The sequence below is a fragment of the Haemaphysalis longicornis genome, unplaced genomic scaffold (assembly GCF_048455015.1).
Source record: "Haemaphysalis longicornis isolate Haplotype H1 unplaced genomic scaffold, Haemaphysalis longicornis Haplotype H1 scaffold_3, whole genome shotgun sequence".
Classification (NCBI taxonomy): Eukaryota; Metazoa; Arthropoda; class Arachnida; order Ixodida; family Ixodidae; genus Haemaphysalis; species Haemaphysalis longicornis.
The window spans coordinates 165,596,293-165,622,795 of NW_027526335.1; the positions used below are offsets into that span (position 1 = coordinate 165,596,293).

General features: G+C 47.1%; 1 protein-coding gene and 52 non-coding genes across 53 annotated transcripts; all 53 read right to left on the reverse strand.

Moving 5' to 3' along the window:
- Positions 1 to 2,745: 2,745 nt before the first annotated feature.
- On the reverse strand, positions 2,746 to 2,817 carry Trnae-cuc (transfer RNA glutamic acid (anticodon CUC)). Its single transcript has one exon. It is a non-coding gene; the product is annotated as a tRNA-Glu (tRNA).
- Positions 2,818 to 3,124: 307 nt separating this feature from the next.
- On the reverse strand, positions 3,125 to 3,196 carry Trnae-cuc (transfer RNA glutamic acid (anticodon CUC)). The gene has a single exon. It is a non-coding gene; the product is annotated as a tRNA-Glu (tRNA).
- Positions 3,197 to 3,502: 306 nt separating this feature from the next.
- Trnae-cuc (transfer RNA glutamic acid (anticodon CUC)) lies at positions 3,503 to 3,574 on the reverse strand. The gene has a single exon. It is a non-coding gene; the product is annotated as a tRNA-Glu (tRNA).
- Positions 3,575 to 4,670: 1,096 nt separating this feature from the next.
- On the reverse strand, positions 4,671 to 4,742 carry Trnaq-cug (transfer RNA glutamine (anticodon CUG)). Its single transcript has one exon. It is a non-coding gene; the product is annotated as a tRNA-Gln (tRNA).
- Positions 4,743 to 4,749: 7 nt separating this feature from the next.
- Trnae-cuc (transfer RNA glutamic acid (anticodon CUC)) lies at positions 4,750 to 4,821 on the reverse strand. Its single transcript has one exon. It is a non-coding gene; the product is annotated as a tRNA-Glu (tRNA).
- A 5,431-nt stretch (positions 4,822 to 10,252) lies between these two features.
- Trnaq-cug (transfer RNA glutamine (anticodon CUG)) lies at positions 10,253 to 10,324 on the reverse strand. The gene has a single exon. It is a non-coding gene; the product is annotated as a tRNA-Gln (tRNA).
- A 7-nt stretch (positions 10,325 to 10,331) lies between these two features.
- On the reverse strand, positions 10,332 to 10,403 carry Trnae-cuc (transfer RNA glutamic acid (anticodon CUC)). The gene has a single exon. It is a non-coding gene; the product is annotated as a tRNA-Glu (tRNA).
- Positions 10,404 to 10,828: 425 nt separating this feature from the next.
- Positions 10,829 to 10,900, reverse strand: Trnaq-cug (transfer RNA glutamine (anticodon CUG)). The gene has a single exon. It is a non-coding gene; the product is annotated as a tRNA-Gln (tRNA).
- A 7-nt stretch (positions 10,901 to 10,907) lies between these two features.
- On the reverse strand, positions 10,908 to 10,979 carry Trnae-cuc (transfer RNA glutamic acid (anticodon CUC)). The gene has a single exon. It is a non-coding gene; the product is annotated as a tRNA-Glu (tRNA).
- A 13-nt stretch (positions 10,980 to 10,992) lies between these two features.
- LOC144173510 (uncharacterized) lies at positions 10,993 to 12,506 on the reverse strand. Its single transcript, XM_077701904.1, has one exon. It carries the CDS (start codon positions 12,366 to 12,368, stop codon positions 11,082 to 11,084), a length of 1,287 nt encoding a protein of 428 aa, XP_077558030.1. The 5' UTR covers positions 12,369 to 12,506; the 3' UTR covers positions 10,993 to 11,081.
- An 856-nt stretch (positions 12,507 to 13,362) lies between these two features.
- On the reverse strand, positions 13,363 to 13,434 carry Trnaq-cug (transfer RNA glutamine (anticodon CUG)). The gene has a single exon. It is a non-coding gene; the product is annotated as a tRNA-Gln (tRNA).
- A 513-nt stretch (positions 13,435 to 13,947) lies between these two features.
- Trnaq-cug (transfer RNA glutamine (anticodon CUG)) lies at positions 13,948 to 14,019 on the reverse strand. Its single transcript has one exon. It is a non-coding gene; the product is annotated as a tRNA-Gln (tRNA).
- A 7-nt stretch (positions 14,020 to 14,026) lies between these two features.
- On the reverse strand, positions 14,027 to 14,098 carry Trnae-cuc (transfer RNA glutamic acid (anticodon CUC)). The gene has a single exon. It is a non-coding gene; the product is annotated as a tRNA-Glu (tRNA).
- Positions 14,099 to 14,545: 447 nt separating this feature from the next.
- Trnaq-cug (transfer RNA glutamine (anticodon CUG)) lies at positions 14,546 to 14,617 on the reverse strand. Its single transcript has one exon. It is a non-coding gene; the product is annotated as a tRNA-Gln (tRNA).
- A 7-nt stretch (positions 14,618 to 14,624) lies between these two features.
- Trnae-cuc (transfer RNA glutamic acid (anticodon CUC)) lies at positions 14,625 to 14,696 on the reverse strand. The gene has a single exon. It is a non-coding gene; the product is annotated as a tRNA-Glu (tRNA).
- A 422-nt stretch (positions 14,697 to 15,118) lies between these two features.
- On the reverse strand, positions 15,119 to 15,190 carry Trnaq-cug (transfer RNA glutamine (anticodon CUG)). The gene has a single exon. It is a non-coding gene; the product is annotated as a tRNA-Gln (tRNA).
- A 7-nt stretch (positions 15,191 to 15,197) lies between these two features.
- Positions 15,198 to 15,269, reverse strand: Trnae-cuc (transfer RNA glutamic acid (anticodon CUC)). The gene has a single exon. It is a non-coding gene; the product is annotated as a tRNA-Glu (tRNA).
- A 421-nt stretch (positions 15,270 to 15,690) lies between these two features.
- Trnaq-cug (transfer RNA glutamine (anticodon CUG)) lies at positions 15,691 to 15,762 on the reverse strand. The gene has a single exon. It is a non-coding gene; the product is annotated as a tRNA-Gln (tRNA).
- Positions 15,763 to 15,769: 7 nt separating this feature from the next.
- Positions 15,770 to 15,841, reverse strand: Trnae-cuc (transfer RNA glutamic acid (anticodon CUC)). The gene has a single exon. It is a non-coding gene; the product is annotated as a tRNA-Glu (tRNA).
- Positions 15,842 to 16,261: 420 nt separating this feature from the next.
- Trnaq-cug (transfer RNA glutamine (anticodon CUG)) lies at positions 16,262 to 16,333 on the reverse strand. The gene has a single exon. It is a non-coding gene; the product is annotated as a tRNA-Gln (tRNA).
- Positions 16,334 to 16,340: 7 nt separating this feature from the next.
- On the reverse strand, positions 16,341 to 16,412 carry Trnae-cuc (transfer RNA glutamic acid (anticodon CUC)). Its single transcript has one exon. It is a non-coding gene; the product is annotated as a tRNA-Glu (tRNA).
- A 422-nt stretch (positions 16,413 to 16,834) lies between these two features.
- Positions 16,835 to 16,906, reverse strand: Trnaq-cug (transfer RNA glutamine (anticodon CUG)). The gene has a single exon. It is a non-coding gene; the product is annotated as a tRNA-Gln (tRNA).
- Positions 16,907 to 16,913: 7 nt separating this feature from the next.
- Positions 16,914 to 16,985, reverse strand: Trnae-cuc (transfer RNA glutamic acid (anticodon CUC)). Its single transcript has one exon. It is a non-coding gene; the product is annotated as a tRNA-Glu (tRNA).
- Positions 16,986 to 17,405: 420 nt separating this feature from the next.
- On the reverse strand, positions 17,406 to 17,477 carry Trnaq-cug (transfer RNA glutamine (anticodon CUG)). Its single transcript has one exon. It is a non-coding gene; the product is annotated as a tRNA-Gln (tRNA).
- A 7-nt stretch (positions 17,478 to 17,484) lies between these two features.
- Trnae-cuc (transfer RNA glutamic acid (anticodon CUC)) lies at positions 17,485 to 17,556 on the reverse strand. Its single transcript has one exon. It is a non-coding gene; the product is annotated as a tRNA-Glu (tRNA).
- A 426-nt stretch (positions 17,557 to 17,982) lies between these two features.
- Positions 17,983 to 18,054, reverse strand: Trnaq-cug (transfer RNA glutamine (anticodon CUG)). Its single transcript has one exon. It is a non-coding gene; the product is annotated as a tRNA-Gln (tRNA).
- Positions 18,055 to 18,061: 7 nt separating this feature from the next.
- Positions 18,062 to 18,133, reverse strand: Trnae-cuc (transfer RNA glutamic acid (anticodon CUC)). Its single transcript has one exon. It is a non-coding gene; the product is annotated as a tRNA-Glu (tRNA).
- Positions 18,134 to 18,617: 484 nt separating this feature from the next.
- Positions 18,618 to 18,689, reverse strand: Trnae-cuc (transfer RNA glutamic acid (anticodon CUC)). Its single transcript has one exon. It is a non-coding gene; the product is annotated as a tRNA-Glu (tRNA).
- A 422-nt stretch (positions 18,690 to 19,111) lies between these two features.
- On the reverse strand, positions 19,112 to 19,183 carry Trnaq-cug (transfer RNA glutamine (anticodon CUG)). Its single transcript has one exon. It is a non-coding gene; the product is annotated as a tRNA-Gln (tRNA).
- A 7-nt stretch (positions 19,184 to 19,190) lies between these two features.
- On the reverse strand, positions 19,191 to 19,262 carry Trnae-cuc (transfer RNA glutamic acid (anticodon CUC)). Its single transcript has one exon. It is a non-coding gene; the product is annotated as a tRNA-Glu (tRNA).
- Positions 19,263 to 19,744: 482 nt separating this feature from the next.
- Trnae-cuc (transfer RNA glutamic acid (anticodon CUC)) lies at positions 19,745 to 19,816 on the reverse strand. Its single transcript has one exon. It is a non-coding gene; the product is annotated as a tRNA-Glu (tRNA).
- Positions 19,817 to 20,241: 425 nt separating this feature from the next.
- Positions 20,242 to 20,313, reverse strand: Trnaq-cug (transfer RNA glutamine (anticodon CUG)). The gene has a single exon. It is a non-coding gene; the product is annotated as a tRNA-Gln (tRNA).
- A 7-nt stretch (positions 20,314 to 20,320) lies between these two features.
- On the reverse strand, positions 20,321 to 20,392 carry Trnae-cuc (transfer RNA glutamic acid (anticodon CUC)). Its single transcript has one exon. It is a non-coding gene; the product is annotated as a tRNA-Glu (tRNA).
- Positions 20,393 to 20,815: 423 nt separating this feature from the next.
- Trnaq-cug (transfer RNA glutamine (anticodon CUG)) lies at positions 20,816 to 20,887 on the reverse strand. Its single transcript has one exon. It is a non-coding gene; the product is annotated as a tRNA-Gln (tRNA).
- Positions 20,888 to 20,894: 7 nt separating this feature from the next.
- On the reverse strand, positions 20,895 to 20,966 carry Trnae-cuc (transfer RNA glutamic acid (anticodon CUC)). The gene has a single exon. It is a non-coding gene; the product is annotated as a tRNA-Glu (tRNA).
- Positions 20,967 to 21,387: 421 nt separating this feature from the next.
- Positions 21,388 to 21,459, reverse strand: Trnaq-cug (transfer RNA glutamine (anticodon CUG)). Its single transcript has one exon. It is a non-coding gene; the product is annotated as a tRNA-Gln (tRNA).
- A 7-nt stretch (positions 21,460 to 21,466) lies between these two features.
- On the reverse strand, positions 21,467 to 21,538 carry Trnae-cuc (transfer RNA glutamic acid (anticodon CUC)). Its single transcript has one exon. It is a non-coding gene; the product is annotated as a tRNA-Glu (tRNA).
- A 421-nt stretch (positions 21,539 to 21,959) lies between these two features.
- On the reverse strand, positions 21,960 to 22,031 carry Trnaq-cug (transfer RNA glutamine (anticodon CUG)). The gene has a single exon. It is a non-coding gene; the product is annotated as a tRNA-Gln (tRNA).
- Positions 22,032 to 22,038: 7 nt separating this feature from the next.
- Positions 22,039 to 22,110, reverse strand: Trnae-cuc (transfer RNA glutamic acid (anticodon CUC)). The gene has a single exon. It is a non-coding gene; the product is annotated as a tRNA-Glu (tRNA).
- Positions 22,111 to 22,534: 424 nt separating this feature from the next.
- On the reverse strand, positions 22,535 to 22,606 carry Trnaq-cug (transfer RNA glutamine (anticodon CUG)). Its single transcript has one exon. It is a non-coding gene; the product is annotated as a tRNA-Gln (tRNA).
- A 7-nt stretch (positions 22,607 to 22,613) lies between these two features.
- Positions 22,614 to 22,685, reverse strand: Trnae-cuc (transfer RNA glutamic acid (anticodon CUC)). Its single transcript has one exon. It is a non-coding gene; the product is annotated as a tRNA-Glu (tRNA).
- A 421-nt stretch (positions 22,686 to 23,106) lies between these two features.
- Positions 23,107 to 23,178, reverse strand: Trnaq-cug (transfer RNA glutamine (anticodon CUG)). Its single transcript has one exon. It is a non-coding gene; the product is annotated as a tRNA-Gln (tRNA).
- A 7-nt stretch (positions 23,179 to 23,185) lies between these two features.
- On the reverse strand, positions 23,186 to 23,257 carry Trnae-cuc (transfer RNA glutamic acid (anticodon CUC)). The gene has a single exon. It is a non-coding gene; the product is annotated as a tRNA-Glu (tRNA).
- Positions 23,258 to 23,681: 424 nt separating this feature from the next.
- Trnaq-cug (transfer RNA glutamine (anticodon CUG)) lies at positions 23,682 to 23,753 on the reverse strand. The gene has a single exon. It is a non-coding gene; the product is annotated as a tRNA-Gln (tRNA).
- A 7-nt stretch (positions 23,754 to 23,760) lies between these two features.
- Trnae-cuc (transfer RNA glutamic acid (anticodon CUC)) lies at positions 23,761 to 23,832 on the reverse strand. Its single transcript has one exon. It is a non-coding gene; the product is annotated as a tRNA-Glu (tRNA).
- A 440-nt stretch (positions 23,833 to 24,272) lies between these two features.
- Trnaq-cug (transfer RNA glutamine (anticodon CUG)) lies at positions 24,273 to 24,344 on the reverse strand. Its single transcript has one exon. It is a non-coding gene; the product is annotated as a tRNA-Gln (tRNA).
- Positions 24,345 to 24,351: 7 nt separating this feature from the next.
- Positions 24,352 to 24,423, reverse strand: Trnae-cuc (transfer RNA glutamic acid (anticodon CUC)). Its single transcript has one exon. It is a non-coding gene; the product is annotated as a tRNA-Glu (tRNA).
- Positions 24,424 to 24,845: 422 nt separating this feature from the next.
- Positions 24,846 to 24,917, reverse strand: Trnaq-cug (transfer RNA glutamine (anticodon CUG)). Its single transcript has one exon. It is a non-coding gene; the product is annotated as a tRNA-Gln (tRNA).
- Positions 24,918 to 24,924: 7 nt separating this feature from the next.
- Trnae-cuc (transfer RNA glutamic acid (anticodon CUC)) lies at positions 24,925 to 24,996 on the reverse strand. Its single transcript has one exon. It is a non-coding gene; the product is annotated as a tRNA-Glu (tRNA).
- Positions 24,997 to 25,416: 420 nt separating this feature from the next.
- On the reverse strand, positions 25,417 to 25,488 carry Trnaq-cug (transfer RNA glutamine (anticodon CUG)). The gene has a single exon. It is a non-coding gene; the product is annotated as a tRNA-Gln (tRNA).
- Positions 25,489 to 25,495: 7 nt separating this feature from the next.
- Trnae-cuc (transfer RNA glutamic acid (anticodon CUC)) lies at positions 25,496 to 25,567 on the reverse strand. The gene has a single exon. It is a non-coding gene; the product is annotated as a tRNA-Glu (tRNA).
- Positions 25,568 to 26,007: 440 nt separating this feature from the next.
- Positions 26,008 to 26,079, reverse strand: Trnaq-cug (transfer RNA glutamine (anticodon CUG)). The gene has a single exon. It is a non-coding gene; the product is annotated as a tRNA-Gln (tRNA).
- Positions 26,080 to 26,086: 7 nt separating this feature from the next.
- Trnae-cuc (transfer RNA glutamic acid (anticodon CUC)) lies at positions 26,087 to 26,158 on the reverse strand. Its single transcript has one exon. It is a non-coding gene; the product is annotated as a tRNA-Glu (tRNA).
- Between the last annotated feature and the right edge of the window lie 345 nt (positions 26,159 to 26,503).

Genomic DNA, 26,503 nt, shown 5'->3' on the forward strand with positions numbered 1-26,503 from the left:
TATTCGTTATTTGTGCTTTGCTAGGAGAACGAGGAACTGGCCGTGGCTTTTTGATGAACAGTGATAACATTTTTTTAAGACGGCCATTAAGCGAACATAGCCCAGTATAAAATGACTACGGGAATACCGCAGAAACCTAACAAAAGTTCCTGTCGTACGTCAAAAAACTTGTCGCAACAACAGGACCTCTGTTGTCACAACAATGCCATCTGTTGCTACGACACACATTTATGTCGTAACGGCAAAGTCAATTTTCTTAACGACAAACATTCCTGTAGTCACAACAGAACTGCCCGTCGCTACGACAGCCATCATGCTGTAGCGAAATAGCCAGGTGGTGACGACAGAACCTTGTAATCAGTACTGAGGCGGCTACCATGACAAAATACGTCGTAATACATAAAGCTGTCACACAAAAGACAGCAGCCCCAATAAGACAATCCTGCCTTGAAAACAGCTTCGCAGCTGTTGGTTTCTATCCTCCGATGGAAGAGAAATATTTTTACCTCTTTCCTCTGCACACATTCACTGTGCAAAGGAAACTTATAATTTTAAAATTGGGGACGTGGCAGGAGAGTAGAGGAGAACTAGTGTGCCGATTTACCATTTCTAGTCAACGGAAAAACGAACGTCTATTTCAATGTGAGGAGGGGGCCTTCAATGCGTAACTTGTTATACTACGTGCGTGTATACACTCCATTCTATCACTTGAAATGAGTCTACCTGGGGTTGTCCATTAGAAATTAAATGTATTGCATTTACGCTGCCCTTCACAATGAGCAATAACATTGCAACTACTGATTGAACACCTAGATCACGACAAGACGGCACGACGGAACATCACAATCACGACACGACAAAAATACAACATAACGACATTACGGCACGAAAAAATACGACAAACTGGGAGTATATTGTTAATCACTCTTTTCACCATACTTGGCTAATTAAAAAATGGAAATGCGAGGAAGACATACCTCCACGGGGTTGCCCAGTTTCCTGTTGGCTCAATCGGTTATCAGTTTTGCATAGCAAGTAATCGCTAGGAAGCATCGGGAGTACACGAATGTAACAATGCGGCCACCTCCCCGCGAGGGGAACCCTGTGTAGATGCGACGCATCGTGGGGTTCACTTGGTGTTTCCGTTGGATTGATTCTGAAATCGCGTGAAACGTGTCGGGAACGCGTATGATTATTATGTTTCATGATTATTATTATGTTTTATTGGCCAATCTTGGTCAATCTCTCTAAGTGGTATGCTTGGGGCTTTGCTGTCGCAACGACCTTTCCTCCATCATTGTTGCTGTAAGTGGGAGCTTATTTTCTTTTATTGCAAGTGTTAATCATTGCCCCATCATGCATTGTATCAGTAGCTTCTTGACGTAGTTTGAATGAGTCAAGGATATAAGGCGCGTTCGTAGCATTTGAATCTGTCTCGATTTTGTGGCGCAGTGGGAAGAGCACCATGTACCTCGCGTTCCGCCCACAGGGTCGTGGGATCGAAACCAAGTCGCCGCTAACTATTATTTTTTTATAGTGTAGAGGGAGGGGTGTGAACGAGAGAGGGGCATCGGAGAGGAGACGGAGTGAGCGGCGGAGAGCGAAGCTTGCGCGGCGAGGAGAATGGGGGAGGGGCGGACGACAACAACGCCGACGCTGCATGGATAAGGCGAGTGAATGAGATGCAGTCGCATCTAAAAATTAAAGCCTTTCCACTGAACGTGAAAGCTGTCGGAAGTGCATAGTGATTCGCCATAATGGGCTGTAGCGCCGTTATCCGCTCACTGCTACCACCCATCAGCTCTTCGCCGTCCTGTCTCCCCCCTCTCTTGATGAATGGAACGGATGTTTGTCGAATGCAATTCGAATTTCCCGTCTTCGCAGTACTCACGCGCCCCCTGCCTGAAACAGCGCCAGCGGGAGTTCAGTTCTTTTTTGGGCTTATTCTTCCTCCCGCACGTGCCGGCGTTGCACTACCACTTTTTTTCGCCTACTATCGTAAAAACCAACCCAACGAGCGTTCCTGAATAAATGAATGCGGGCGCTGCCGGTTAATTGCGTATATTTTGCCTGAAATGTACCTGCAGTTCTCGTTGTGCTAAACGACGGGGAGATGTATGACTAGAGGCAGCGGTTCACGGGTTTCGAATGGTTAAGACTATATAAACCGCTTGGTTTTTGGCGCCTCTGTTGGATGCCGCTACGATGGTACACCGGGCTCTTCTTTGGTGCGTTATCTCGCTGCGCCGCTTGCATCTCAGAGCTTCATGCGTTATGCTTTACAGCTAGCTGCAATGACAAGGGGAGCCCCTAAAGTGCTCTGCACTCACCCCACCGACTATTCTTTCGTTTAAACCACTACCAGGGCGTGTGTGTGTGTGTGACTTTCCCGGACTGTTACGTTATTCTGTGGCGAATGGAAAAATACGTGATACCCCGAATGAGCTTTCTCTGGTAATTCGGTGCGTGATCAACTTGCAGGGGCCTTTTGCCACCCTTTCTTCCCCGCGGCCAGTCAATGACAAGAGAAACCCGTCTAGGCCTGCATAAGGCGGCAATGCGGCCTTATGTTAGTTGAGTAACGAGCCTCGTTACTCAACTAACCTTATTCCCCAGTGAGGAATAACGATAGGCAAAATGATATACATTTGCCATGGCAAAAAGTGAGGTCTCAGCGACATTTGAACTGGAATCGCTGGATTCAGAGTCCAGAGTGCTAACCGTTACACCATGAGACCGAGCACTTTCCGACGCCGGGAATCGAACCCGGGCCTCCTGGGTGAGAGCCAGGTATCCTAGCCACTAGACCACGCCGGAACACGGTGGGTGTTGAAGATCCACTGCTTTAAAATGGCCATAAAGACAAAACACAAGTTTCTGTGACGGATAAACATGTCATTTCCAAACTTTACTCTCATTTCTTCCCAGTGGCGGCAATGCGGCCTTAGGTTAGTTGAGTAACGAGCCTCGTTACTCAACTAACCTTATTCCCCAGTGAGGAATAACGATAGGCAAAATGATACACATTTGCCATGGCAAAAAGTGAGGTCTCAGTGACATTTGAACTGGAATCGCTGAATTCAGAGTCCAGAGGGCTAACCGTTACACCAGGAGACCGAGCACTTTCCGACACCGGGAATCGAACCCGGGCCGCCTGGGTGAGAGCCAGGTATCCTAGCCACTAGACCACGCCGGAACACGGTGGGTGTTGAAGATCCACTGCTTTAAAATGGCCATAAAGACAAAACACAAGTTTCTGTGGCGGATAAACACGTCATTTCCAAACTTTACTCCATTTCTTTCCAGTGGCGGCAATGCGGCCTTAGGTTAGTTGAGTAACGAGCCTCGTTACTCAACTAACCTTATTCCCCAGTGAGGAATAACGATAGGCAAAATGATATACATTTGCCATGGCAAAAAGTGAGGTCTCAGTGACATTTGAACTGGAATCGCTGGATTCAGAGTCCAGAGTGCTAACCGTTACACCATGAGACCGAGAACTTTCCGACGCCGGGAATTGAACCCGGGCCTCCTGGGTGAGAGCCAGGTATCCTAGCCACTAGACCACGCCGGAACACTTTTTTTTCTTTATTGCCTTCTTCGACAGAATGACAAAACAAAGACACACGTAACTGATAATCTGTACACTCAATACTCAATACAAACACTAGAACTGCAGCCCTTCTTGGGCAAGTGGGGTGATTTCAATACTCTGTCATTACCAATAATGCTTCAATTGTGGGTAGCCACTCTGGTTTAGAGGGCTGAAGTTTTTGTATCTGTACAAAAGAACCTATTGACTCTTTGAAGTAGTGTCTGATGAGCCTGGCATCTGGGTCGGAGTAGCGTACCGCCATCCTGTTTCTCCAGATGCTATGTAGTCCATACAGCATAATTGTGTCAAGCGGCACACTGTCCTCATTCTCAACATTCAAAAACCTAATACCGTAAGCATCGACAGGCAAATCTTTTTTGAGTGTTCGCTGTAGGATGTCCCAAAAGAACAGCTGCGACTTGGAAGACTTTTGCTTGAATTTGTTGTGAGCTCTGAGTGCATGAGGGGAACTGTACGTGGATTTTTTAAGGAGGTGGTGTGGTCATACCGTTTTCTTTCTGTGCGTTTTTCTTTAGAGTACTTAAGCGGGGTGAGTCGGAAGAAACTGTACAAAGATATCGTCGAGAGTGTATTGCCAGTGCCAATATACCGCAGCAAGTGTAATCTAAGGCCTGAGAGAGATGTACTTAAGCGAGTGAAAAGAATGACGGTCCCAGGTGGAGTGAAATCTTTCTTTTTTAAACTCCATACTGGAACACTGGAAGTAAAGACCTGGATGGAGGAAAAGGGATGGTTTGTGCCATGGGGTGTGCACTGTTTTCTGTGTCGAAAGCCAGAAACAATTGAGCACGTGTTCTTGGACTGTTGGGGAGTGACCACGCCGGAACACGGTGAGTGTTGAAGATCCACTGCTTTAAAATGGCCATAAAGACAAAACACAAGTTTCTGTGACGGATAAACACGTCACTGCCACACTTTACTCTCATTTCTTTCCAGTGGCGGCAATGAGGCCTTAGGTTAGTTGAGTAACGAGCCTCGTTACTCAACTAACCTTATTCTCCAGTGAGGAATAACGGTAGGCAAAATGCTATAGATTTGCCATGGCTAAAAAGTGAGGTCTCACCGAGATTTGAACTCGGATCGCTGGATTCAGAGTCCAGAGTGCTAACCGTTACACCATGAGACCGAACACTTTCCGACGCCGGGAATCGAACCCGGGACTCCTGGGTGAGAGCCAGGTATACTAGCCACTAGACCACGCCGGAATTTTTTTCTTTATTTCCTGCATTTTCTAGGTTTACACACTATTATCGGTTTAAAACCCACCGGCCAGACTTTGGCTGGGCAAAACTGCTAAAAACGCCAAAACTTGCAAGGTTCCCAAAATCATGCAGCCACTCGGTTTCTATACATTGCATCTCGTACACTTTGTGGAGTAACTTAACGTTCTCTGCAAAATACTGAGACACAGTCTTCGCATCTACCTCGGAGTGCCTTACAGCCATTCGACTTCGCCATATTGCGTACAGGCCTAACAGCATGACAAGGTCACATGGTAAGCTATTTAGGGCTTCTACTGAAAGAAACCGGATACCATGCGCTGTGAGTGGGAAGTCTTTCTTTAACGTCCTCTGCAGGATGTCCCAAAAAAAAGATGGCGTTCTAAACTCTATGACGACGTGCTCTATTGTTTCTGGTTCCTGACAGAGGAGGCAATTAGTTGGCCAAGGTACAAACAATCCTTTTCCTTCCATCCATGTTTTTACTGGGAGGGTTTCTGTATGCAATTTAAAAAAAAAATGTCTTCACTGAGGCCGGGACAACCATCTTCTTAACACAGCAAAGAACATCCTGGCCAAGCCCCAGATTGTACAACGCCCCATACAATGGCACAGGGAACAGCATCTCTTTCAGGTGCATGATTAAAGGTTTCCTTGCAACCGTTGACAGATATTCAAACGAAAAGCGTGCACCCAGAAATCTGACAGCAAGCACCACTTCTTAAAGGTACCCTTTTACCACACAACAAACATCATCACTTGACGATACAATGTATTCAGGGAGCTCTTTTACCAGTGCCACTTGTAGGAAAGTACGGAGAAATGGGTCTGTGGTGTCCCTCAAAAACAGAAACCTATTCACAATTTGCCGCACAAAAATGTGTGACAGACCTAACCCTCCTTCCTTAACTCTACGATAAAGATAAATCCTGCTCATTCGCTCCCACGTGGATCCCCACACAAATACAGCGCACTCTCGATGTATCTTCTGCGCGTGAAATCGTGAACAGTGCAGCACCTGCATCACGTACCATACTTTCGTGAGAAAGAACAGATTGCATACACTTGCCCGTGCAAAAATAGACAAAGCCCTGCCTCCCCATTTGATTGGCTTTTCCCGCAATTTTTTTTTGTCTCCTCCGGCCAGTATGCATTGGTGTCCTGATAGCAGACCAGCGGCACACCGAGACAGCGCGATGGTATGACCGTCCACGATACGTTTTCAAATACGTCTGGCGTCGAGCTCCATTCCCCGTGCCAAAAACCCGTGCACTTTTCCCTGTTGACCGAGCTGCCAGTGACGGAGCAGAATTCTATGGTGACTGCTACTGCACTACTCACACTTCTCTTGTCAACACAAAACAAAGCAACATCATATGCGTATGCAAGAAGACGCACCTCACTTGAGTACAACTTAAAGCCATGCATGAATATCCTGACTATGCAGAATCTTCAGAAAGAAAGGTTCAAGAAATATTGAAAAAACGAAGGGGGCTAATTGGACAGCCCTGCCTAACAGAAGACAAAACAGGAATTCGCTCAGTGACGCTTTTGTTAATAATTAACTGCGTAAAGCAGTTGCTATAGGCCAAGGAAACTCCCTTTATCACCACCTCACCAAGGTTTACATGTTTAAGAACACAGAATAGAACCTTGTGACAAACCCGGTCAAAGGCCTTTTCGAAGTCAACTTGCAATACTGCTACTTTTCTGTATAACATTTCGCAACACTGTAAAACGCTCCGCGCCACGTGAGCATTGGTCACAGTGCTCCTCCCGCGGATACCACGCGTCTGGTGCGGCCCCACTATGGTCTTGATTACTGTTTGCAAACGTTTCGCAAGTACTTTCATTAAAATTTTGTAATCAACATTAGCCAGTGTTATTGGCCTGTAACCTGACAATGACTGCAGCTTTACGATGTCCTCGGATTTCGGTATTAACACCGTATGTGTCCTTGAAAATGACGGCGGAAGGGATTGCCTCTCATACGTTTCTTTAAATACAGCATACAAAAAAGGGCAAACTTTCCCACAGTGTTTCTTGTAAAATTCAGCTATTAGCCCGTCTGGCCCCGGTGTTTTGCTAGTTTGGAATTCAGCTATTGCATTCTCTATTTCGGCAAATGATATCGGCTCTTCTAAAGTGCGTAAAACTTCCGAATCGAGCCGTGGAAGCAAGGGTAGAAACGTTTCTTCGAACTCGTCCATTCTAGACGAGCTGGGACCAAACAGCTGGGTGTAATGCTCGGCAAACGCATTTTGTATGCATGTTTTGTCTTCAGTCAATCGACCACGATACATTATGCTCTCAATATCGCTCTTTCTGGCATACCGCGTTTCGTCGCAAAGCGCCCGCCTTGTTGGCGGCTCTCCGGCCAGAAACCTTTCTGCGCGTGCGCGTACAATCGCCCCTTCAAACCTGATCTTGTCTATTGCTTCCAGCTTACTTTTTATCTCCGCGATATCTTCCTTAAACAAACCTGGCATGTCGCTTTCCAGTTTCAGCAACTGTGTCAAGTTAGAGCGCAGTTTTTCCACTGTTCTTCTTTCGAACTTTTTTAGCACGCTTGCTCTTTCTACTGCTTCTATTTTAACTTCTTGCTTAAAAAGCTCCCACTTAGTGCCCCAGTCATTGTCGTAATCTTCCAAGTGTTTAATCAAGCTAATATCTACTTTATCGCAAAATACAGGGTCATTCAGTAGTCTTGCGTTTAATTTCCATAAATCCCAGTTAAACTTGTTCGCTTTCTCTTTTCGCTTCCCAATCGTGAACGAAACCAAGCAATGATCACTGAAAGAAACATTTTCTACCGAATACGAGTTACAGTTAAACTTGTTCGCTTTCTCTTTTCGCTTCCCAATCGTGAACGAAACCAAGCAATGATCACTGAAAGAAACATTTTCTACCGAATACGAGTTACATTCCTCGGCCACTTCCAACTACACATATGCCCGGTCGAGGCGCGCATGACTTGATCCCTGAAAGTGCGTGAAACGCAGACATTTAGAAGGTGGGGCGAACTGACCGACGTCTATAAGCTCGTATTCCTCAATGAGCTCTACCAACACTTTCGTACTTTCGTCTATAAACGGTGTGCCACCACTTTTGTTTTCACTCGCGCAGACGCAGTTAAAATCTCCTAGTAGCAACACGTTCTTATCACACCCCAAGTACCCCCTGATTGATTGGAAAAATTCAAGTCTGCCCCGTACTCTATTTGGGGCATAAACGCATATTAAATAAAACGCTACATCTACAAACATAAAATCACTCAAGACAAGCCTTCCTGACTCACAGGAAATCACGTTTTCTACACTCAGATCCCTTGAATTTTTCAACAAAACACAACACCCCGCTGAAGCCCCTACTGCATGGCTGACGCAGACACTGTAAATATTTCCAAACTGTTGAACAAAGCTGTCAGTACGGTTCTCACTTTCAATTTTCGTTTCTTGTATTGCTAGCACGTCGATTTCATTTTCATTTAGCAACCGTTTCAGTTGGCATTGCTTTCGCCTCTCTTCTAGCCCCCTAACGTAGAGCGTGCTTTTTTCTCGAAATGAGAACCGCACGTAGAGCCTAGTTTCGAAAATACATCGCTTACTCTGAAGCACTCCACGTTTCAATGAAGAGCTTACGTGGTCGTCCAGTACGTACGAGTTGGCCTGCCGTGCCTGAAACGTTCTTCACACACACCCCTTCCCACAGCACTTTCAAGTTTTCGCTGACCTGGGAACACGTTCAGTCGAAACGTTCGCCTTCGGCCTGAGCGTTGCCCTTCGTAGTGACGTTGCTTTAAGTGGGGGCCCCTCCACGTTTTCACTTAGGCTGTGCGACTCACCACTACTGCGCTTTCTCACACCACTAGCGGCGTTAGCCATTTCCTCGTCGCTCCTTGCCCCTTCAAAAGTTGGCGTAACAGTTGACACTGTCACACCAGCTGTCGTTGCACCATCCTTGATAGACGTGCCCTTCCCAGGGCTCTGCTCGAGACGACTCGGCGACTCGACACTTCGCGGATTTCCGCCTTCTCCACCTTTTTCGGGAGGTGGCTCCACCGTGCTCTGGGCTTCCGTGCTCTTGCCTTTAGCTCCGGCTGCTTCCTCGGAGTCTTCCTCGTCCACAATCATCTCCGAGTCATCCTCCTTGGCAACATTCGTGGCCACTGCCGCATACGTCTTCAGACAGTCCGCAGATTCGTGCCCAAACCGCCGACAAGTTTTGCACCGGTGTACCCGACACTCCCTCCGGACGTGCCCCTCGCGTTGGCACTGCAGGCACTTCGGAGGTCTCCGATGACGAGTGCCAAGTCCCCGGCAATACGCAGCTGATGCGGGATGTCCTCGGGCTTAACGCCCACATTCAGCTTCAGAACCGCCACGCGCGTCATGGTGGACTGCTTGCTGCACCCGTCCACCCTCCACTTTTCCTTCGTTACTTCGGTAACTCGCCCAAAAGGTGCAAACGCTACCTTTACTTCTTGGTCGGGAACGTTGTGCAGGATCCAGTGTAGCTTGATACGCAGGTCTCTGTTGCCCGGGTCAATAACCAGACACCGCCGCCCCTTCACAGTCATCTCTGCCACGCCCACCATCTTTTTTAGTAGCTTCGGCGCTTGCAAATGTGACGGCCCAAATGTCGTTCATTTGATAAGCGCCGTGCGCTATCACGTCGCCGAACAAGCCTTGTTGCAGCAGGGCATCCCTGAAATCTTCAACCCGGTAGGGCCGCCCCTTCACATCGGCATGCAAAAAAACAGTATTTAAAATAACTGACCCTGTAGGTAGTGCAGGCAAAACAACAGAATAATCCTTGCCGGCTTCTTCATTCCTGGTACCGCGGCCGTATGGACCTCTGAAAACCGCTCCGTGGGAGCCCTGCATCCTGCGTCCGATCACCTCGGTGGCCGGAAGTAGAATCACGTCGGAACACGGTGGATGGTGAAGAGGCACTGCTTTAAAATGGACATAAAGACAAAACACAACTTTATGGGATTTATAAACACGTCGTTCTCCAACACGGCTTTCCTTTCGTTTCAGTGGCTGCAAAACGGCCATAAAGAGAGAGAGAGAGAGAGAGAGAGAGAGAGAGAGAGAGAGAGAGAGAGAGAGAGAGAGAGAGAGAGAGAGAGAGAGAGAGAATAGTATTCACTGATACCGGTGAAGTTATCCTGACCAAGGCGCCTAGCTTGCTACACCAGATGTATAAAAAAAATCGATGAAGTGATGATGATGATGAATATGATACGCTCATTAATAGGGTCCTGTTCAGAGAGTCTGATCCAGTCTTGCGGTTCGATGGAAAAACAATAAAGCTTTTGTCACTCGAAATCCTCGTTTACGTTAGTTGAGTAACAAGGGGGAGAAACGCTATACAAACTTCTATAGATTTGCCAACCCATGGCAAAAAAGTGAGGTCTCACCGAGATTTGAACTCGGATCGCTGGATTCAGAGTCCAGAGTGCTAACCGTTACACCATGAGACCGACCAGTTTCCGACGCCGGGAATCGAACCCGGGCCTCCTGGGTGAGAGCCAGGTATCCTAGCCACGAGACCACGCCGGAACACGGTGGGTGGTGAAGAGGCACTGCTTTAACATGGCCATAAAGACAAAACACAACTTTATGGAATTTCTAAACACGTCATTTTCCAGCACGGCTTTCCTTTCGTTTCAGTGGCTGCAAAACGGCCATAGAGAGAGAGAGAGAGAGAGAGAGTAGTATTTACTGATACCGGTGAGGTTATCCTGGCCAAGGCGCCTAGCTTGCTACCCCAGATGTATAAAAAAATCGATGAAGTGATGATGATGATGAATATGATACGCTAATTACTAGGGTCCTGTTCAGAGAGTCTGATCCAGTCCTGTGGTTCGAAGGAAAAACAATAGAGCTTTTGTCACTCGAGATCCTCGTTTACGTTAGTTGAGTAACAAGGGGGGAGAAACGATATACAAACTTCTATAGATTTGCCAACCCATGGCAAAAAAGTGAGGTCTCACCGAGATTTGAACTCGGATCGCTGGATTCAGAGTCCAGAGTGCTAACCGTTACACCATGAGACCGACCAGTTTCCGACGCCGGGAATCGAACCCGGGCCTCCTGGGTGAGAGCCAGGTATCCTAGCCACTAGACCACGCCGGATTTTTTTTTTCTTTATTACCGGCTTGGTACAAAACATGCAATACAACTTTTGCACAACACAAGCTTAAAAGCACTTGCCGACCTCTGGCAAGTGCGTGTGGGTTAAAACTGCTTGAGGGATACCAGTTCGTTCAATACGTTCATCCACGCTGGTGGTTCACTCTGGGCCTCGAAAACATCTCTTACAAAAGCGACGCTTTCCTTGAAGTATTCCCTCGCCGGGCGTGCGTTGACATCAGCGTGTCGCACTGCCATACGCGTTTTCCATATACTGTGCAGGCTGAGGACAAGGAACATGTCATAAGGCACACCTTCGTCGTTTTCGGTTGGCAAAAACCGTATGCCATAAGGGCTTATTGGTAGATCTTTTTTTAAAGTTCTTTGCAGGATGTCCCAGTGAAATACGGCATCGCTGCAGTCAAGAAATATGTGCTCGATTGTCTCCGGTTTACGACAGATAATGCAGTCGATGCCCCAGGGAACATAAAGCCCTTTCTCTTGAAGCCAAGGTTTCACTGGGAAAGTACCGCTGTGCAGTTGAAAGAAAAAGGACTTCGTTGAGGACCGGACTGGCATTTTTTTAACTCTTTTTAGAACGTCTTGTCCTGGGCCTGCGCAATGTAGGGACCGGTACAAAGGCACCGGCAGTGTCACGTCAATCAAATCTTTGTACAGTCGTCTTCGGTGTACAGTACTGAGGTATTCTATTGAAAACCGCGCCTTTAAGAACTCGTATGCCAGAACAACTTCTCTTAAATAGCCCCGTGCAGTCGATCCCCCCACAACATAAGACGACACGACAAAGTCTGGCAAAACATCACGCAGCCTGAGTTGAATTACACTGCGCAAAAAGGCATCTCTTTGGTCGCGTAGAAAAACAAAACGTGAAACAACTTGTCTTAAGAATAAGTGTACCAAACCCAAGCCGCCACTTCTCACGGAACGGAACAGGTTTGTGCGACTTGTGCGCTCCCACGTGGAGCCCCAGACGAATACGGCAAAGACTCTATGCAACTTTTGCACATGAAGCCTTGTCATGTATAGCACTTGCAGTACATTCCAAATTTTGGCCACCAGAAACAAATTGCACACAGTTGCACGGCCGAACATTGATAAATCCCGACCGCCCCATTTACCTGTTTTCCCCCTCACCCGTTCTGTCTCTGCTGCCCAGTATTCGTTCGTGTCACGATACTGGTCAAGCGGCACTCCCAGGTATCGTGAGGGTATAGTGGTCCACTGTGCATTTGCAAAAGAGGCTGGAGTGCTGTCCCACGCACCGTGCCAAAACCCTGTGGTTTTATCCCAGTTGATCTCACTTCCGGTCTGTTTGCAAAACATGACCGCATCATTCACTGCTTCGAGAACGCTTTCTTTGTCAGCACACATAAGGGCCACGTCGTCAGCATAGGCGAGAATTTTGACCTCACTTTCATGAAGTCTAAAACCGCGCACGCTGTCATTGCAAATTACCTTCAAACAAAAAGGCTCGAGGTAGAGGGCAAAGAGTAAAGGTGCCAGAGGGCATCCTTGTTTAACGGATGACTGGATTTGGAAGCTACTGGTTATTTTCTTGTTTATAATAAAACTGGCTGAGCAGTCCGAGTAGCTCATTCTGACGCCTTCTAAAATGACGGAACCGACATTCACGTGCTCCAGAATATCAAAAAGAATTTTGTGTGAAACGCGATCGAACGCCCTTTCTAAGTCAAGCTGTAGAACAGCGACGTGCCCACCCAGCGAAACCACGCACTCTAGGATGCTCCTGGCCACATGAATGTTGGTCTGAATAGAGCGCCCTTTTATTCCAAACGTTTGGTGTGGCCCCACAATATATGTTATTACTGCTTGCAACCTACTCGCTAAAACCTTCATAAAAATTTTATAATCGACGTTGGTGAGACTAATAGGGCGAAAGCCCTCTAGACCACGCCGGAACACGGTGGGTGGTGAAGAGGCACTGCTTTAACATGGCCATAAAGACAAAACACAACTTTATGGGATTTATAAACACGTCATTTTCCGGCACGGCTTTCCTTTCGTTTCAGTGGCTGCAAAACGGCCATAGAGAGAGAGAGAGAGAGAGAGAGAGAGAGAGAGAGAGAGAGAATAGTATTTACTGATACCGGTGAGGTTATCCTGGCCAAGGCGCCTAGCTTGTTACCCCAGATGTATAAAAAAAATCGATGAAGTGATGATGATGATGAATATGATACCCTCATTACTAGGGTCCTGTTCAGAGAGTCTGATCCAGTCTTGCGGTTCGATGGAAAAACAATAAAGCTTTTGTCACTCGAGATCCTCGTTTACGTTAGTTGAGTAACAAGGGGGGAGAAACGATATACAAACTTCTATAGATTTGCCAACCCATGGCAAAAAAGTGAGGTCTCACCGAGATTTGAACTCGGATCGCTGGATTCAGAGTCCAGAGTGCTAACCGTTACACCATGAGACCGAACAGTTTACGACGCCGGGAATCGAACCCGGGCCTCCTGGGTGAGACCCAGGTAATCTAGCCACTAGACCACGCCGGAACACGGTGGGTGGTGAAGAGGCACTGCTTTAACATGGCCATAAAGACAAAACACAACTTTATGGGATTTATAAACACGTCATTTTCCGGCACGGCTTTCCTTTCGTTTCAGTGGCTGCAAAACGGCCAGAGAGAGAGAGAGAGAGAGAGAGAGAGAGAGAATAGTATTTACTGATACCGGTGAGGTTATCCTGGCCAAGGCGCCTAGCTTGCTACCCCAGATGTATAAAAAAAATCGATGAAGTGATGATGATGATGAATATGATACGCTCATTACTAGGGTCCTGTTCAGAGAGTCTGATCCAGTCTTGCGGTTCGATGGAAAAACAATAAAGCTTTTGTCGCTCGAGATCCTCGTTTACGTTAGTTGAGTAACAAGGGGGGAGAAACGATATACAAACTTCTATAAATTTGCCAACCCATGGCAAAAAAGTGAGATCTCACCGAGATTTGAACTCGGATCGCTGGATTCAGAGTCCAGAGTGCTAACCGTTACACCATGAGACCGACCAGTTTCCGACGCCGGGAATCGAACCCGGGCCTCCTGGGTGAGAGCCAGGTATCCTAGCCACTAGACCACGCCGGAACACGGTGGGTGGTGAAGAGGCACTGCTTTAACATGGCCATAAAGACAAAACACAACTTTATGGGATTTATAAACACGTCATTTTCCGGCACGGCTTTCCTTTCGTTTCAGTGGCTGCAAAACGGCTATAGAGAGAGAGAGAGAGAGAGAGAGCGAGAGAGAGAGATAGAGAGAATAGTATTTACTGATACCGGTGAGGTTATCCTGGCCAAGGCGCCTAGCTTGCTACCCCAGATGTATAAAAAAAATCGATGAAGTGATGATGATGATGAATATGATACGCTCATTACTAGGGTCCTGTTCAGAGAGTCTGATCCAGTCTTGCGGTTCGATGGAAAAACAATAAAGCTTTTGTCACTCGAAATCCTCGTTTACGTTAGTTGAGTAACAAGGGGGAGAAGCGCTATACAAACTTCTATAGATTTGCCAACCCATGGCAAAAAAGTGAGGTCTCACCGAGATTTGAACTCGGATCGCTGGATTCAGAGTCCAGAGTGCTAACCGTTACACCATGAGACCGACCAGTTTCCGACGCCGGGAATCGAACCCGGGCCTCCTGGGTGAGAGCCAGGTATCCTAGCCACTAGACCACGCCGGAACACGGTGGGTGGTGAAGAGGCACTGCTTTAACATGGCCATAAAGACAAAACACAACTTTATGGGATTTATAAACACGTCATTTTCCGGCACGGCTTTCCTTTCGTTTCAGTGGCTGCAAAACGGCCATAGAGAGAGAGAGAGAGAGAATAGTATTTACTGATACCGGTGAGGTTATCCTGGCCAAGGCGCCTAGCTTGCTACCCCAGATGTATAAAAAAAATCGATGAAGTGATGATGATGATGAATATGATACGCTCATTACTAGGGTCCTGTTCAGAGAGTCTGATCCAGTCCTGTGGTTCGAAGGAAAAACAATAGAGCTTTTGTCACTCGAGATCCTCGTTTACGTTAGTTGAGTAACAAGGGGGGAGAAACGATATACAAACTTCTATAGATTTGCCAACCCATGGCAAAAAAGTGAGGTCTCACCGAGATTTGAACTCGGATCGCTGGATTCAGAGTCCAGAGTGCTAACTGTTACACCATGAGACCAACCAGTTTCCGACGCCGGGAATCGAGCCCGGCCCTCCTGGGTGAGAGCCAGGTATCCTAGCCACTAGACCACGCCGGAACACGGTGGGTGGTGAAGAGGCACTGCTTTAACATGGCCATAAAGACAAAACACAACTTTATGGGATTTATAAACACGTCATTTTCCGGCACGGCTTTCCTTTCGTTTCAGTGGCTGCAAAACGGCCAGAGAGAGAGAGAGAGAGAGAATAGTATTCACTGATACCGGTGAAGTTATCCTGGCCAAGGCGCCTAGCTTGCTACACCAGATGTATAAAAAAATCGATGAAGTGATGATTATGATGAATATGATACGCTCATTACTAGGGTCCTGTTCAGAGAGTCTGATCCAGTCCTGTGGTTCGAAGGAAAAACAATAGAGCTTTTGTCACTCGAGATCCTCGTTTACGTTAGTTGAGTAACAAGGGGGGAGAAACGATATACAAACTTCTATAGATTTGCCAACCCATGGCAAAAAAGTGAGGCCTCACCGAGATTTGAACTCGGATCGCTGGATTCAGAGTCCAGAGTGCTAACTGTTACACCATGAGACCAACCAGTTTCCGACGCTGGGAATCGAACCCGGGCCTCCTGGGTGAGAGCCAGGTATCCTAGCCACTAGACCACGCCGGAACACAGTGGGTGGTGAAGAGGCACTGCTTTAACATGGCCATAAAGACAAAACACAACTTTATGGGATTTATAAACACGTCATTTTCCGGCACGGCTTTCCTTTCGTTTCAGTGGCTGCAAAACGGCCAGAGAGAGAGAGAGAGAGAATAGTATTCACTGATACCGGTGAAGTTATCCTGGCCAAGGCGCCTAGCTTGCTACACCAGATGTATAAAAAAAATCGATGAAGTGATGATGATGATGAATACGATACGCTCATTACTAGGGTCCTGTTCAGAGAGTCTGATCCAGTCCTGTGGTTCGAAGGAAAAACAATAGAGCTTTTGTCACTCGAGATCCTCGTTTACGTTAGTTGAGTAACAAGGGGGGAGAAACGATATACAAACTTCTATAGATTTGCCAACCCATGGCAAAAAAGTGAGGTCTCACCGAGATTTGAACTCGGATCGCTGGATTCAGAGTCCAGAGTGCTAACTGTTACACCATGAGACCAACCAGTTTCCGGCGCCGGGAATCGAACCCGGGCCTCCTGGGTGAGAGCCAGGTATCCTAGCCACTAGACCACGCCGGAACACGGTGGGTGGTGAAGAGGCACTGCTTTAACATGGCCATAAAGATAAAACACAACTTTATGCGATTTATAAACACGTCATTTTCCGGCACGGCTTTCCTTTCGTTTCAGTGGCTGCAAAACGGCCAGAGAGAGAGAGAGAGAGAGAATAGTATTCACTGATACCGGTGAAGTTATCCTGGCCAAGGCGCCTAGCTTGCTACACCAGATGTATAAAAAAAATCGATGAAGTGATGATGATGATGAATATGATACGCTCATTACTAGGGTCCTGTTCAGAGAGTCTGATCCAGTCCTGTGGTTCGAAGGAAAAACAATAGAGCTTTTTTCACTCGAGATCCACGTTTACGTTAGTTGAGTAACAAGGGGGGAGAAACGATATACAAACTTCTATAGATTTCCCAACCCATGGCAAAAAAGTGAGGTCTCGCCGAGATTTGAACTCGGATCGCTGGATTCAGAGTCCAGAGTGCTAACTGTTACACCATGAGACCAACCAGTTTCCGACGCTGGGAATCGAACCCGGGCCTCCTGGGTGAGAGCCAGGTATCCTAGCCACTAGACCACGCCGGAACACAGTGGGTGGTGAAGAGGCACTGCTTTAACATGGCCATAAAGACAAAACACAACTTTATGGGATTTATAAACACGTCATTTTCCGGCACGGCTTTCCTTTCGTTTCAGTGGCTGCAAAACGGCCAGAGAGAGAGAGAGAGAGAATAGTATTCACTGATACCGGTGAAGTTATCCTGGCCAAGGCGCCTAGCTTGCTACACCAGATGTATAAAAAAAATCGATGAAGTGATGATGATGATGAATACGATACGCTCATTACTAGGGTCCTGTTCAGAGAGTCTGATCCAGTCCTGTGGTTCGAAGGAAAAACAATAGAGCTTTTGTCACTCGAGATCCTCGTTTACGTTAGTTGAGTAACAAGGGGGGAGAAACGATATACAAACTTCTATAGATTTGCCAACCCATGGCAAAAAAGTGAGGTCTCACCGAGATTTGAACTCGGATCGCTGGATTCAGAGTCCAGAGTGCTAACTGTTACACCATGAGACCAACCAGTTTCCGGCGCCGGGAATCGAACCCGGGCCTCCTGGGTGAGAGCCAGGTATCCTAGCCACTAGACCACGCCGGAACACGGTGGGTGGTGAAGAGGCACTGCTTTAACATGGCCATAAAGATAAAACACAACTTTATGCGATTTATAAACACGTCATTTTCCGGCACGGCTTTCCTTTCGTTTCAGTGGCTGCAAAACGGCCAGAGAGAGAGAGAGAGAGAGAGAGAATAGTATTCACTGATACCGGTGAAGTTATCCTGGCCAAGGCGCCTAGCTTGCTACACCAGATGTATAAAAAAAATCGATGAAGTGATGATGATGATGAATATGATACGCTCATTACTAGGGTCCTGTTCAGAGAGTCTGATCCAGTCCTGTGGTTCGAAGGAAAAACAATAGAGCTTTTTTCACTCGAGATCCACGTTTACGTTAGTTGAGTAACAAGGGGGGAGAAACGATATACAAACTTCTATAGATTTCCCAACCCATGGCAAAAAAGTGAGGTCTCGCCGAGATTTGAACTCGGATCGCTGGATTCAGAGTCCAGAGTGCTAACTGTTACACCATGAGACCAACCAGTTTCCGACGCCGGGAATCGAACCCGGGCCTCCTGGGTGAGAGCCAGCTATCCTAGCCACTAGACCACGCCGGAACACGGTGGGTGGTGAAGAGGCACTGCTTTAACATGGCCATAAAGACAAAACACAACTTTATGGGATTTATAAACACGTCATTTTCCGGCACGGCTTTCCTTTCGTTTCAGTGGCTGCGAAACGGCCAGAGAGAGAGAGAGAGAGAGAGAATAGTATTCACTGATACCGGTGAAGTTATCCTGCCCAAGGCGCCTAGCTTGCTACACCAGATGTATAAAAAAAATCGATGAAGTGATGATGATGATGAATATGATACGCTCATTACTAGGGTCCTGTTCAGAGAGTCTGATCCAGTCCTGTGGTTCGAAGGAAAAACAATAGAGCTTTTGTCACTCGAGATCCTCGTTTACGTTAGTTGAGTAACAAGGGGGGAGAAACGATATACAAAATTCTATAGATTTGCCAACCCATGGCAAAAAAGTAACTCGGATCGCTGGATTCAGAGTCCAGAGTGCTAACTGTTACACCATGAGACCAACCAGTTTCCGACGCCGGGAATCGAACCCGGGCCTCCTGGGTGAGAGCCAGGTATCCTAGCCACTAGACCACGCCGGAACACGGTGGGTGGTGAAGAGGCACTGCTTTAACATGGCCATAAAGACAAAACACAACTTTATGGGATTTATAAACACGTCATTTTCCGGCACGGCTTTCCTTTCGTTTCAGTGGCTGCAAAACGGCCAGAGAGAGAGAGAGAGAGAGAATAGTATTCACTGATACCGGTGAAGTTATCCTGGCCAAGGCGCCTAGCTTGCTACACCAGATGTATAAAAAAAATCGATGAAGTGATGATGATGATGAATACGATACGCTCATTACTAGGGTCCTGTTCAGAGAGTCTGATCCAGTCCTGTGGTTCGAAGGAAAAACAATAGAGCTTTTGTCACTCGAGATCCTCGTTTACGTTAGTTGAGTAACAAGGGGGGAGAAACGATATACAAACTTCTATAGATTTGCCAACCCATGGCAAAAAAGTGAGGTCTCACCGAGATTTGAACTCGGATCGCTGGATTCAGAGTCCAGAGTGCTAACTGTTACACCATGAGACCAACCAGTTTCCGACGCCGGGAACCGAACCCGGGCCTCCTGGGTGAGAGCCAGGTATCCTAGCCACTAGACCACGCCGGAACACGGTGGGTGGTGAAGAGGCACTGCTTTAACATGGCCATAAAGACAAAACACAACTTTATGGGATTTATAAACACGTCATTTTCCGGCACGGCTTTCCTTTCGTTTCAGTGGCTGCAAAACGGCCAGAGAGAGAGAGAGAGAGAGAATAGTATTCACTGATACCGGTGAAGTTATCCTGCCCAAGGCGCCTAGCTTGCTACACCAGATGTATAAAAAAAATCGATGAAGTGATGATGATGATGAATATGATACGCTCATTACTAGGGTCCTGTTCAGAGAGTCTGATCCAGTCCTGTGGTTCGAAGGAAAAACAATAGAGCTTTTGTCACTCGAGATCCTCGTTTACGTTAGTTGAGTAACAAGGGGGGAGAAACGATATACAAAATTCTATAGATTTGCCAACCCATGGCAAAAAAGTAACTCGGATCGCTGGATTCAGAGTCCAGAGTGCTAACTGTTACACCATGAGACCAACCAGTTTCCGACGCCGGGAATCGAACCCGGGCCTCCTGGGTGAGAGCCAGGTATCCTAGCCACTAGACCACGCCGGAACACGGTGGGTGGTGAAGAGGCACTGCTTTAACATGGCCATAAAGACAAAACACAACTTTATGGGATTTATAAACACGTCATTTTCCGGCACGGCTTTCCTTTCGTTTCAGTGGCTGCAAAACGGCCAGAGAGAGAGAGAGAGAGAGATAATAGTATTCACTGATACCGGTGAAGTTATCCTGGCCAAGGCGCCTAGCTTGCTACACCAGATGTATAAAAAAAAATCGATGAAGTGATGATGATGATGAATATGATACGCTCATTACTAGGGTCCTGTTCAGAGAGTCTGATCCAGTCCTGTGGTTCGAAGGAAAAACAATAGAGCTTTTGTCACTCGAGATCCTCGTTTACGTTAGTTGAGTAACAAGGGGGGAGAAACGATATACAAACTTTTATAGATTTGCCAACCCATGGCAAAAAAGTGAGGTCTCACCGAGATTTGAACTCGGATCGCTGGATTCAGAGTCCAGAGTGCTAACTGTTACACCATGAGACCAACCAGTTTCCGACGCCGGGAACCGAACCCGGGCCTCCTGGGTGAGAGCCAGGTATCCTAGCCACTAGACCACGCCGGAACACGGTGGGTGGTGAAGAGGCACTGCTTTAACATGGCCATAAAGACAAAACACAACTTTATGGGATTTATAAACACGTCATTTTCCGGCACGGGTTTCCTTTCGTTTCAGTGGCTGCAAAACGGCCAGAGAGAGAGAGAGAGAGAGAATAGTATTCACTGATACCGGTGAAGTTATCCTGGCCAAGGCGCCTAGCTTGCTACACCAGATGTATAAAAAAAAATCGATGAAGTGATGATGATGATGAATATGATACGCTCATTACTAGGGTCCTGTTCAGAGAGTCTGATCCAGTCCTGTGGTTCGAAGGAAAAACAATAGAGCTTTTGTCACTCGAGATCCTCGTTTACGTTAGTTGAGTAACAAGGGGGGAGAAACGATATACAAACTTCTATAGATTTGCCAACCCATGGCAAAAAAGTGAGGTCTCACCGAGATTTGAACTCGGATCGCTGGATTCAGAGTCCAGAGTGCTAACTGTTACACCATGAGACCAACCAGTTTCCGACGCCGGGAATCGAACCCGGGCCTCCTGGGTGAGAGCCAGGTATCCTAGCCACTAGACCACGCCGGAACACGGTGGGTGGTGAAGAGGCACTGCTTTAACATGGCCATAAAGACAAAACACAACTTTATGGGATTTACAAACACGTCATTTTCCGGCACGGCTTTCCTTTCGTTTCAGTGGCTGCAAAACGGCCAGAGAGAGAGAGAGAGAGAGAATAGTATTCACTGATACCGGTGAAGTTATCCTGGCCAAGGCGCCTAGCTTGCTACACCAGATGTATAAAAAAATCGATGAAGTGATGATGATGATGAATATGATACGCTCATTACTAGGGTCCTGTTCAGAGAGTCTGATCCAGTCCTGTGGTTCGAAGGAAAAACAATAGAGCTTTTGTCACTCGAGATCCTCGTTTACGTTAGTTGAGTAACAATGGGGGAGAAACGATATACAAAATTCTATAGATTTGCCAACCCATGGCAAAAAAGTGAGGTCTCACCGAGATTTGAACTCGGATAGCTGGATTCAGAGTCCAGAGTGCTAACTGTTACACCATGAGACCAACCAGTTTCCGACGCCGGGAATCGAACCCGGGCCTCCTGGGTGAGAGCCAGGTATCCTAGCCACTAGACCACGCCGGAACACAGTGGGTGGTGAAGAGGCACTGCTTTAACATGGCCATAAAGACAAAACACAACTTTATGGGATTTATAAACACGTCATTTTCCGGCACGGCTTTCCTTTCGTTTCAGTGGCTGCAAAACGGCCAGAGAGAGAGAGAGAGAGAGAATAGTATTCACTGATACCGGTGAAGTTATCCTGGCCAAGGCGCCTAGCTTGCTACACCAGATGTATAAAAAAATCGATGAAGTGATGATGATGATGAATATGATACGCTCATTACTAGGGTCCTGTTCAGAGAGTCTGATCCAGTCCTGTGGTTCGAAGGAAAAACAATAGAGCTTTTGTCACTCGAGATCCTCGTTTACGTTAGTTGAGTAACAAGGGGGGAAAAACGATATACAAACTTCTATAGATTTGCCAACCCATGGCAAAAAAGTGAGGTCTCACCGAGATTTGAACTCGGATCGCTGGATTCAGAGTCCAGAGTGCTAACTGTTACACCATGAGACCAACCAGTTTCCGACGCCGGGAATCGAACCCGGGCCTCCTGGGTGAGAGCCAGGTATCCTAGCCACTAGACCACGCCGGAACACGGTGGGTGGTGAAGAGGCACTGCTTTAACATGGCCATAAAGACAAAACACAACTTTATGGGATTTATAAACACGTCATTTTCCGGCACGGCTTTCCTTTCGTTTCAGTGGCTGCAAAACGGCCATAGAGAGAGAGAGAGAGAGAGAATAGTATTTACTGATACCGGTGAGGTTATCCTGGCCAAGGCGCCTAGCTTGCTACCCCAGATGTATAAAAAAAATCGATGAAGTGATGATGATGATGAATATGATACGCTCATTACTAGGGTCCTGTTCAGAGAGTCTGATCCAGTCCTGTGGTTCGAAGGAAAAACAATAGAGCTTTTGTCACTCGAGATCCTCGTTTACGTTAGTTGAGTAACAAGGGGGGAGAAACGATATACAAACTTCTATAGATTTGCCATCCCATGGCAAAAAAGTGAGGTCTCACCGAGATTTGAACTCGGATCGCTGGATTCAGAGTCCAGAGTGCTAACCGTTACACCATGAGACCGACCAGTTTCCGACGCCGGGAATCGAACCCGGGCCTCCTGGGTGAGAGCCAGGTATCCTAGCCACTAGACCACGCCGGAACACGGTGGGTGGTGAAGAGGCACTGCTTTAACATGGCCATAAAGACAAAACACAACTTTATGGGATTTACAAACACGTCATTTTCCGGCACGGCTTTCCTTTCGTTTCAGTGGCTGCAAAACGGCCAGAGAGAGAGAGAGAGAGAGAATAGTATTCACTGATACCGGTGAAGTTATCCTGGCCAAGGCGCCTAGCTTGCTACACCAGATGTATAAAAAAATCGATGAAGTGATGATGATGATGAATATGATACGCTCATTACTAGGGTCCTGTTCAGAGAGTCTGATCCAGTCCTGTGGTTCGAAGGAAAAACAATAGAGCTTTTGTCACTCGAGATCCTCGTTTACGTTAGTTGAGTAACAAGGGGGGAAAAACGATATACAAACTTCTATAGATTTGCCAACCCATGGCAAAAAAGTGAGGTCTCACCGAGATTTGAACTCGGATCGCTGGATTCAGAGTCCAGAGTGCTAACTGTTACACCATGAGACCAACCAGTTTCCGACGCCGGGAATCGAACCCGGGCCTCCTGGGTGAGAGCCAGGTATCCTAGCCACTAGACCACGCCGGAACACGGTGGGTGGTGAAGAGGCACTGCTTTAACATGGCCATAAAGACAAAACACAACTTTATGGGATTTATAAACACGTCATTTTCCGGCACGGCTTTCCTTTCGTTTCAGTGGCTGCAAAACGGCCATAGAGAGAGAGAGACAGAGAGAATAGTATTTACTGATACCGGTGAGGTTATCCTGGCCAAGGCGCCTAGCTTGCTACCCCAGATGTATAAAAAAAATCGATGAAGTGATGATGATGATGAATATGATACGCTCATTACTAGGGTCCTGTTCAGAGAGTCTGATCCAGTCCTGTGGTTCGAAGGAAAAACAATAGAGCTTTTGTCACTCGAGATCCTCGTTTACGTTAGTTGAGTAACAAGGGGGGAGAAACGATATACAAACTTCTATAGATTTGCCAACCCATGGCAAAAAAGTGAGGTCTCACCGAGATTTGAACTCGGATCGCTGGATTCAGAGTCCAGAGTGCTAACCGTTACACCATGAGACCGACCAGTTTCCGACGCCGGGAATCGAACCCGGGCCTCCTGGGTGAGAGCCAGGTATCCTAGCCACTAGACCACGCCGGAACACGGTGGGTGGTGAAGAGGCACTGCTTTAACATGGCCATAAAGACAAAACACAACTTTATGGGATTTATAAACACGTCATTTTCCGGCACGGCTTTCCTTTCGTTTCAGTGGCTGCAAAACGGCTATAGAGAGAGAGAGAGAGAGAGAGAGAGAGATAGAGAGAATAGTATTTACTGATACCGGTGAGGTTATCCTGGCCAAGGCGCCTAGCTTGCTACCCCAGATGTATAAAAAAAATCGATGAAGTGATGATGATGATGAATATGATACGCTCATTACTAGGGTCCTGTTCAGAGAGTCTGATCCAGTCCTGTGGTTCGAAGGAAAAACAATAGAGCTTTTGTCACTCGAGATCCACGTTTACGTTAGTTGAGTAACAAGGGGGGAGAAACGATATACAAACTTCTATAGATTTGCCAACCCATGGCAAAAAAGTGAGGTCTCACCGAGATTTGAACTCGGATCGCTGGATTCAGAGTCCAGAGTGCTAACTGTTACACCATGAGACCAACCAGTTTCCGACGCCGGGAACCGAACCCGGGCCTCCTGGGTGAGAGCCAGGTATCCTAGCCACTAGACCACGCCGGAACACAGTGGGTGGTGAAGAGGCACTGCTTTAACATGGCCATAAAGACAAAACACAACTTTCTGGGATTTATAAACACGTCATTTTCCGGCACGGCTTTCCTTTCGTTTCAGTGGCTGCAAAACGGCCAGAGAGAGAGAGAGAGAGAGAATAGTATTCACTGATACCGGTGAAGTTATCCTGGCCAAGGCGCCTAGCTTGCTACACCAGATGTATAAAAAAAATCGATGAAGTGATGATGATGATGAATATGATACGCTCATTACTAGGGTCCTGTTCAGAGAGTCTGATCCAGTCCTGTGGTTCGAAGGAAAAACAATAGAGCTTTTGTCACTCGAGATCCTCGTTTACGTTAGTTGAGTAACAAGGGGGGAGAAACGATATACAAACTTCTATAGATTTGCCAACCCATGGCAAAAAAGTGAGGTCTCACCGAGATTTGAACTCGGATCGCTGGATTCAGAGTCCAGAGTGCTAACTGTTACACCATAAGACCAACCAGTTTCCGACGCCGGGAATCGAACCCGGACCTCCTGGGTGAGAGCCAGGTATCCTAGCCACTAGACCACGCCGGAACACGGTGGGTGGTGAAGAGGCACTGCTTTAACATGGCCATAAAGACAAAACACAACTTTATGGGATTTATAAACACGTCATTTTCCGGCACGGCTTTCCTTTCGTTTCAGTGGCTGCAAAACGGCCAGAGAGAGAGAGAGAGAGAATAGTATTCACTGATACCGGTGAAGTTATCCTGGCCAAGGCGCCTAGCTTGCTACACCAGATGTATAAAAAAAATCGATGAAGTGACGATGATGATGAATATGATACGCTCATTACTAGGGTCCTGTTCAGAGAGTCTGATCCAGTCCTGTGGTTCGAAGGAAAAACAATAGAGCTTTTGTCACTCGAGATCCTCGTTTACGTTAGTTGAGTAACAAGGGGGGAGAAACGATATACAAACTTCTATAGATTTGCCAACCCATGGCAAAAAAGTGAGGTCTCACCGAGATTTGAACTCGGATCGCTGGATTCAGAGTCCAGAGTGCTAACCGTTACACCATGAGACCGACCAGTTTCCGACGCCGGGAATCGAACCCGGGCCTCCTGGGTGAGAGCCAGGTATCCTAGCCACTAGACCACGCCGGAACACGGTGGGTGGTGAAGAGGCACTGCTTTAACATGGCCATAAAGACAAAACACAACTTTATGGGATTTATAAACACGTCATTTTCCGGCACGGCTTTCCTTTCGTTTCAGTGGCTGCAAAACGGCTATAGAGAGAGAGAGAGAGAGAGAGAGAGAGATAGAGAGAATAGTATTTACTGATACCGGTGAGGTTATCCTGGCCAAGGCGCCCAGCTTGCTACCCCAGATGTATAAAAAAAATCGATGAAGTGATGATGATGATGAATATGATACGCTCATTACTAGGGTCCTGTTCAGAGAGTCTGATCCAGTCCTGTGGTTCGAAGGAAAAACAATAGAGCTTTTGTCACTCGAGATCCACGTTTACGTTAGTTGAGTAACAAGGGGGGAGAAACGATATACAAACTTCTATAGATTTCCCAACCCATGGCAAAAAAGTGAGGTCTCACCGAGATTTGAACTCGGATCGCTGGATTCAGAGTCCAGAGTGCTAACTGTTACACCATGAGACCAACCAGTTTCCGACGCCGGGAATCGAACCCGGGCCTCCTGGGTGAGAGCCAGGTATCCTAGCCACTAGACCACGCCGGAACACGGCGGGTGGTGAAGAGGCACTGCTTTAACATGGCCATAAAGACAAAACACAACTTTATGGGATTTATAAACACGTCATTTTCCGGCACGGCTTTCCTTTCGTTTCAGTGGCTGCAAAACGGCCAGAGAGAGAGAGAGAGAGAATAGTATTCACTGATACCGGTGAAGTTATCCTGGCCAAGGCGCCTAGCTTGCTACACCAGATGTATAAAAAAAATCGATGAAGTGATGATGATGATGAATATGATACGCTCATTACTAGGGTCCTGTTCAGAGAGTCTGATCCAGTCCTGTGGTTCGAAGGAAAAACAATAGAGCTTTTGTCACTCGAGATCCTCGTTT

Excerpts from the sequence above, each read along its gene's own strand:
- LOC144173510 (XM_077701904.1), bottom strand. The coding sequence starts at position 12,368 with ATGTGTGCTGACAAAGAAAGCGTTCTCGAAGCAGTGAATGATGCGGTC.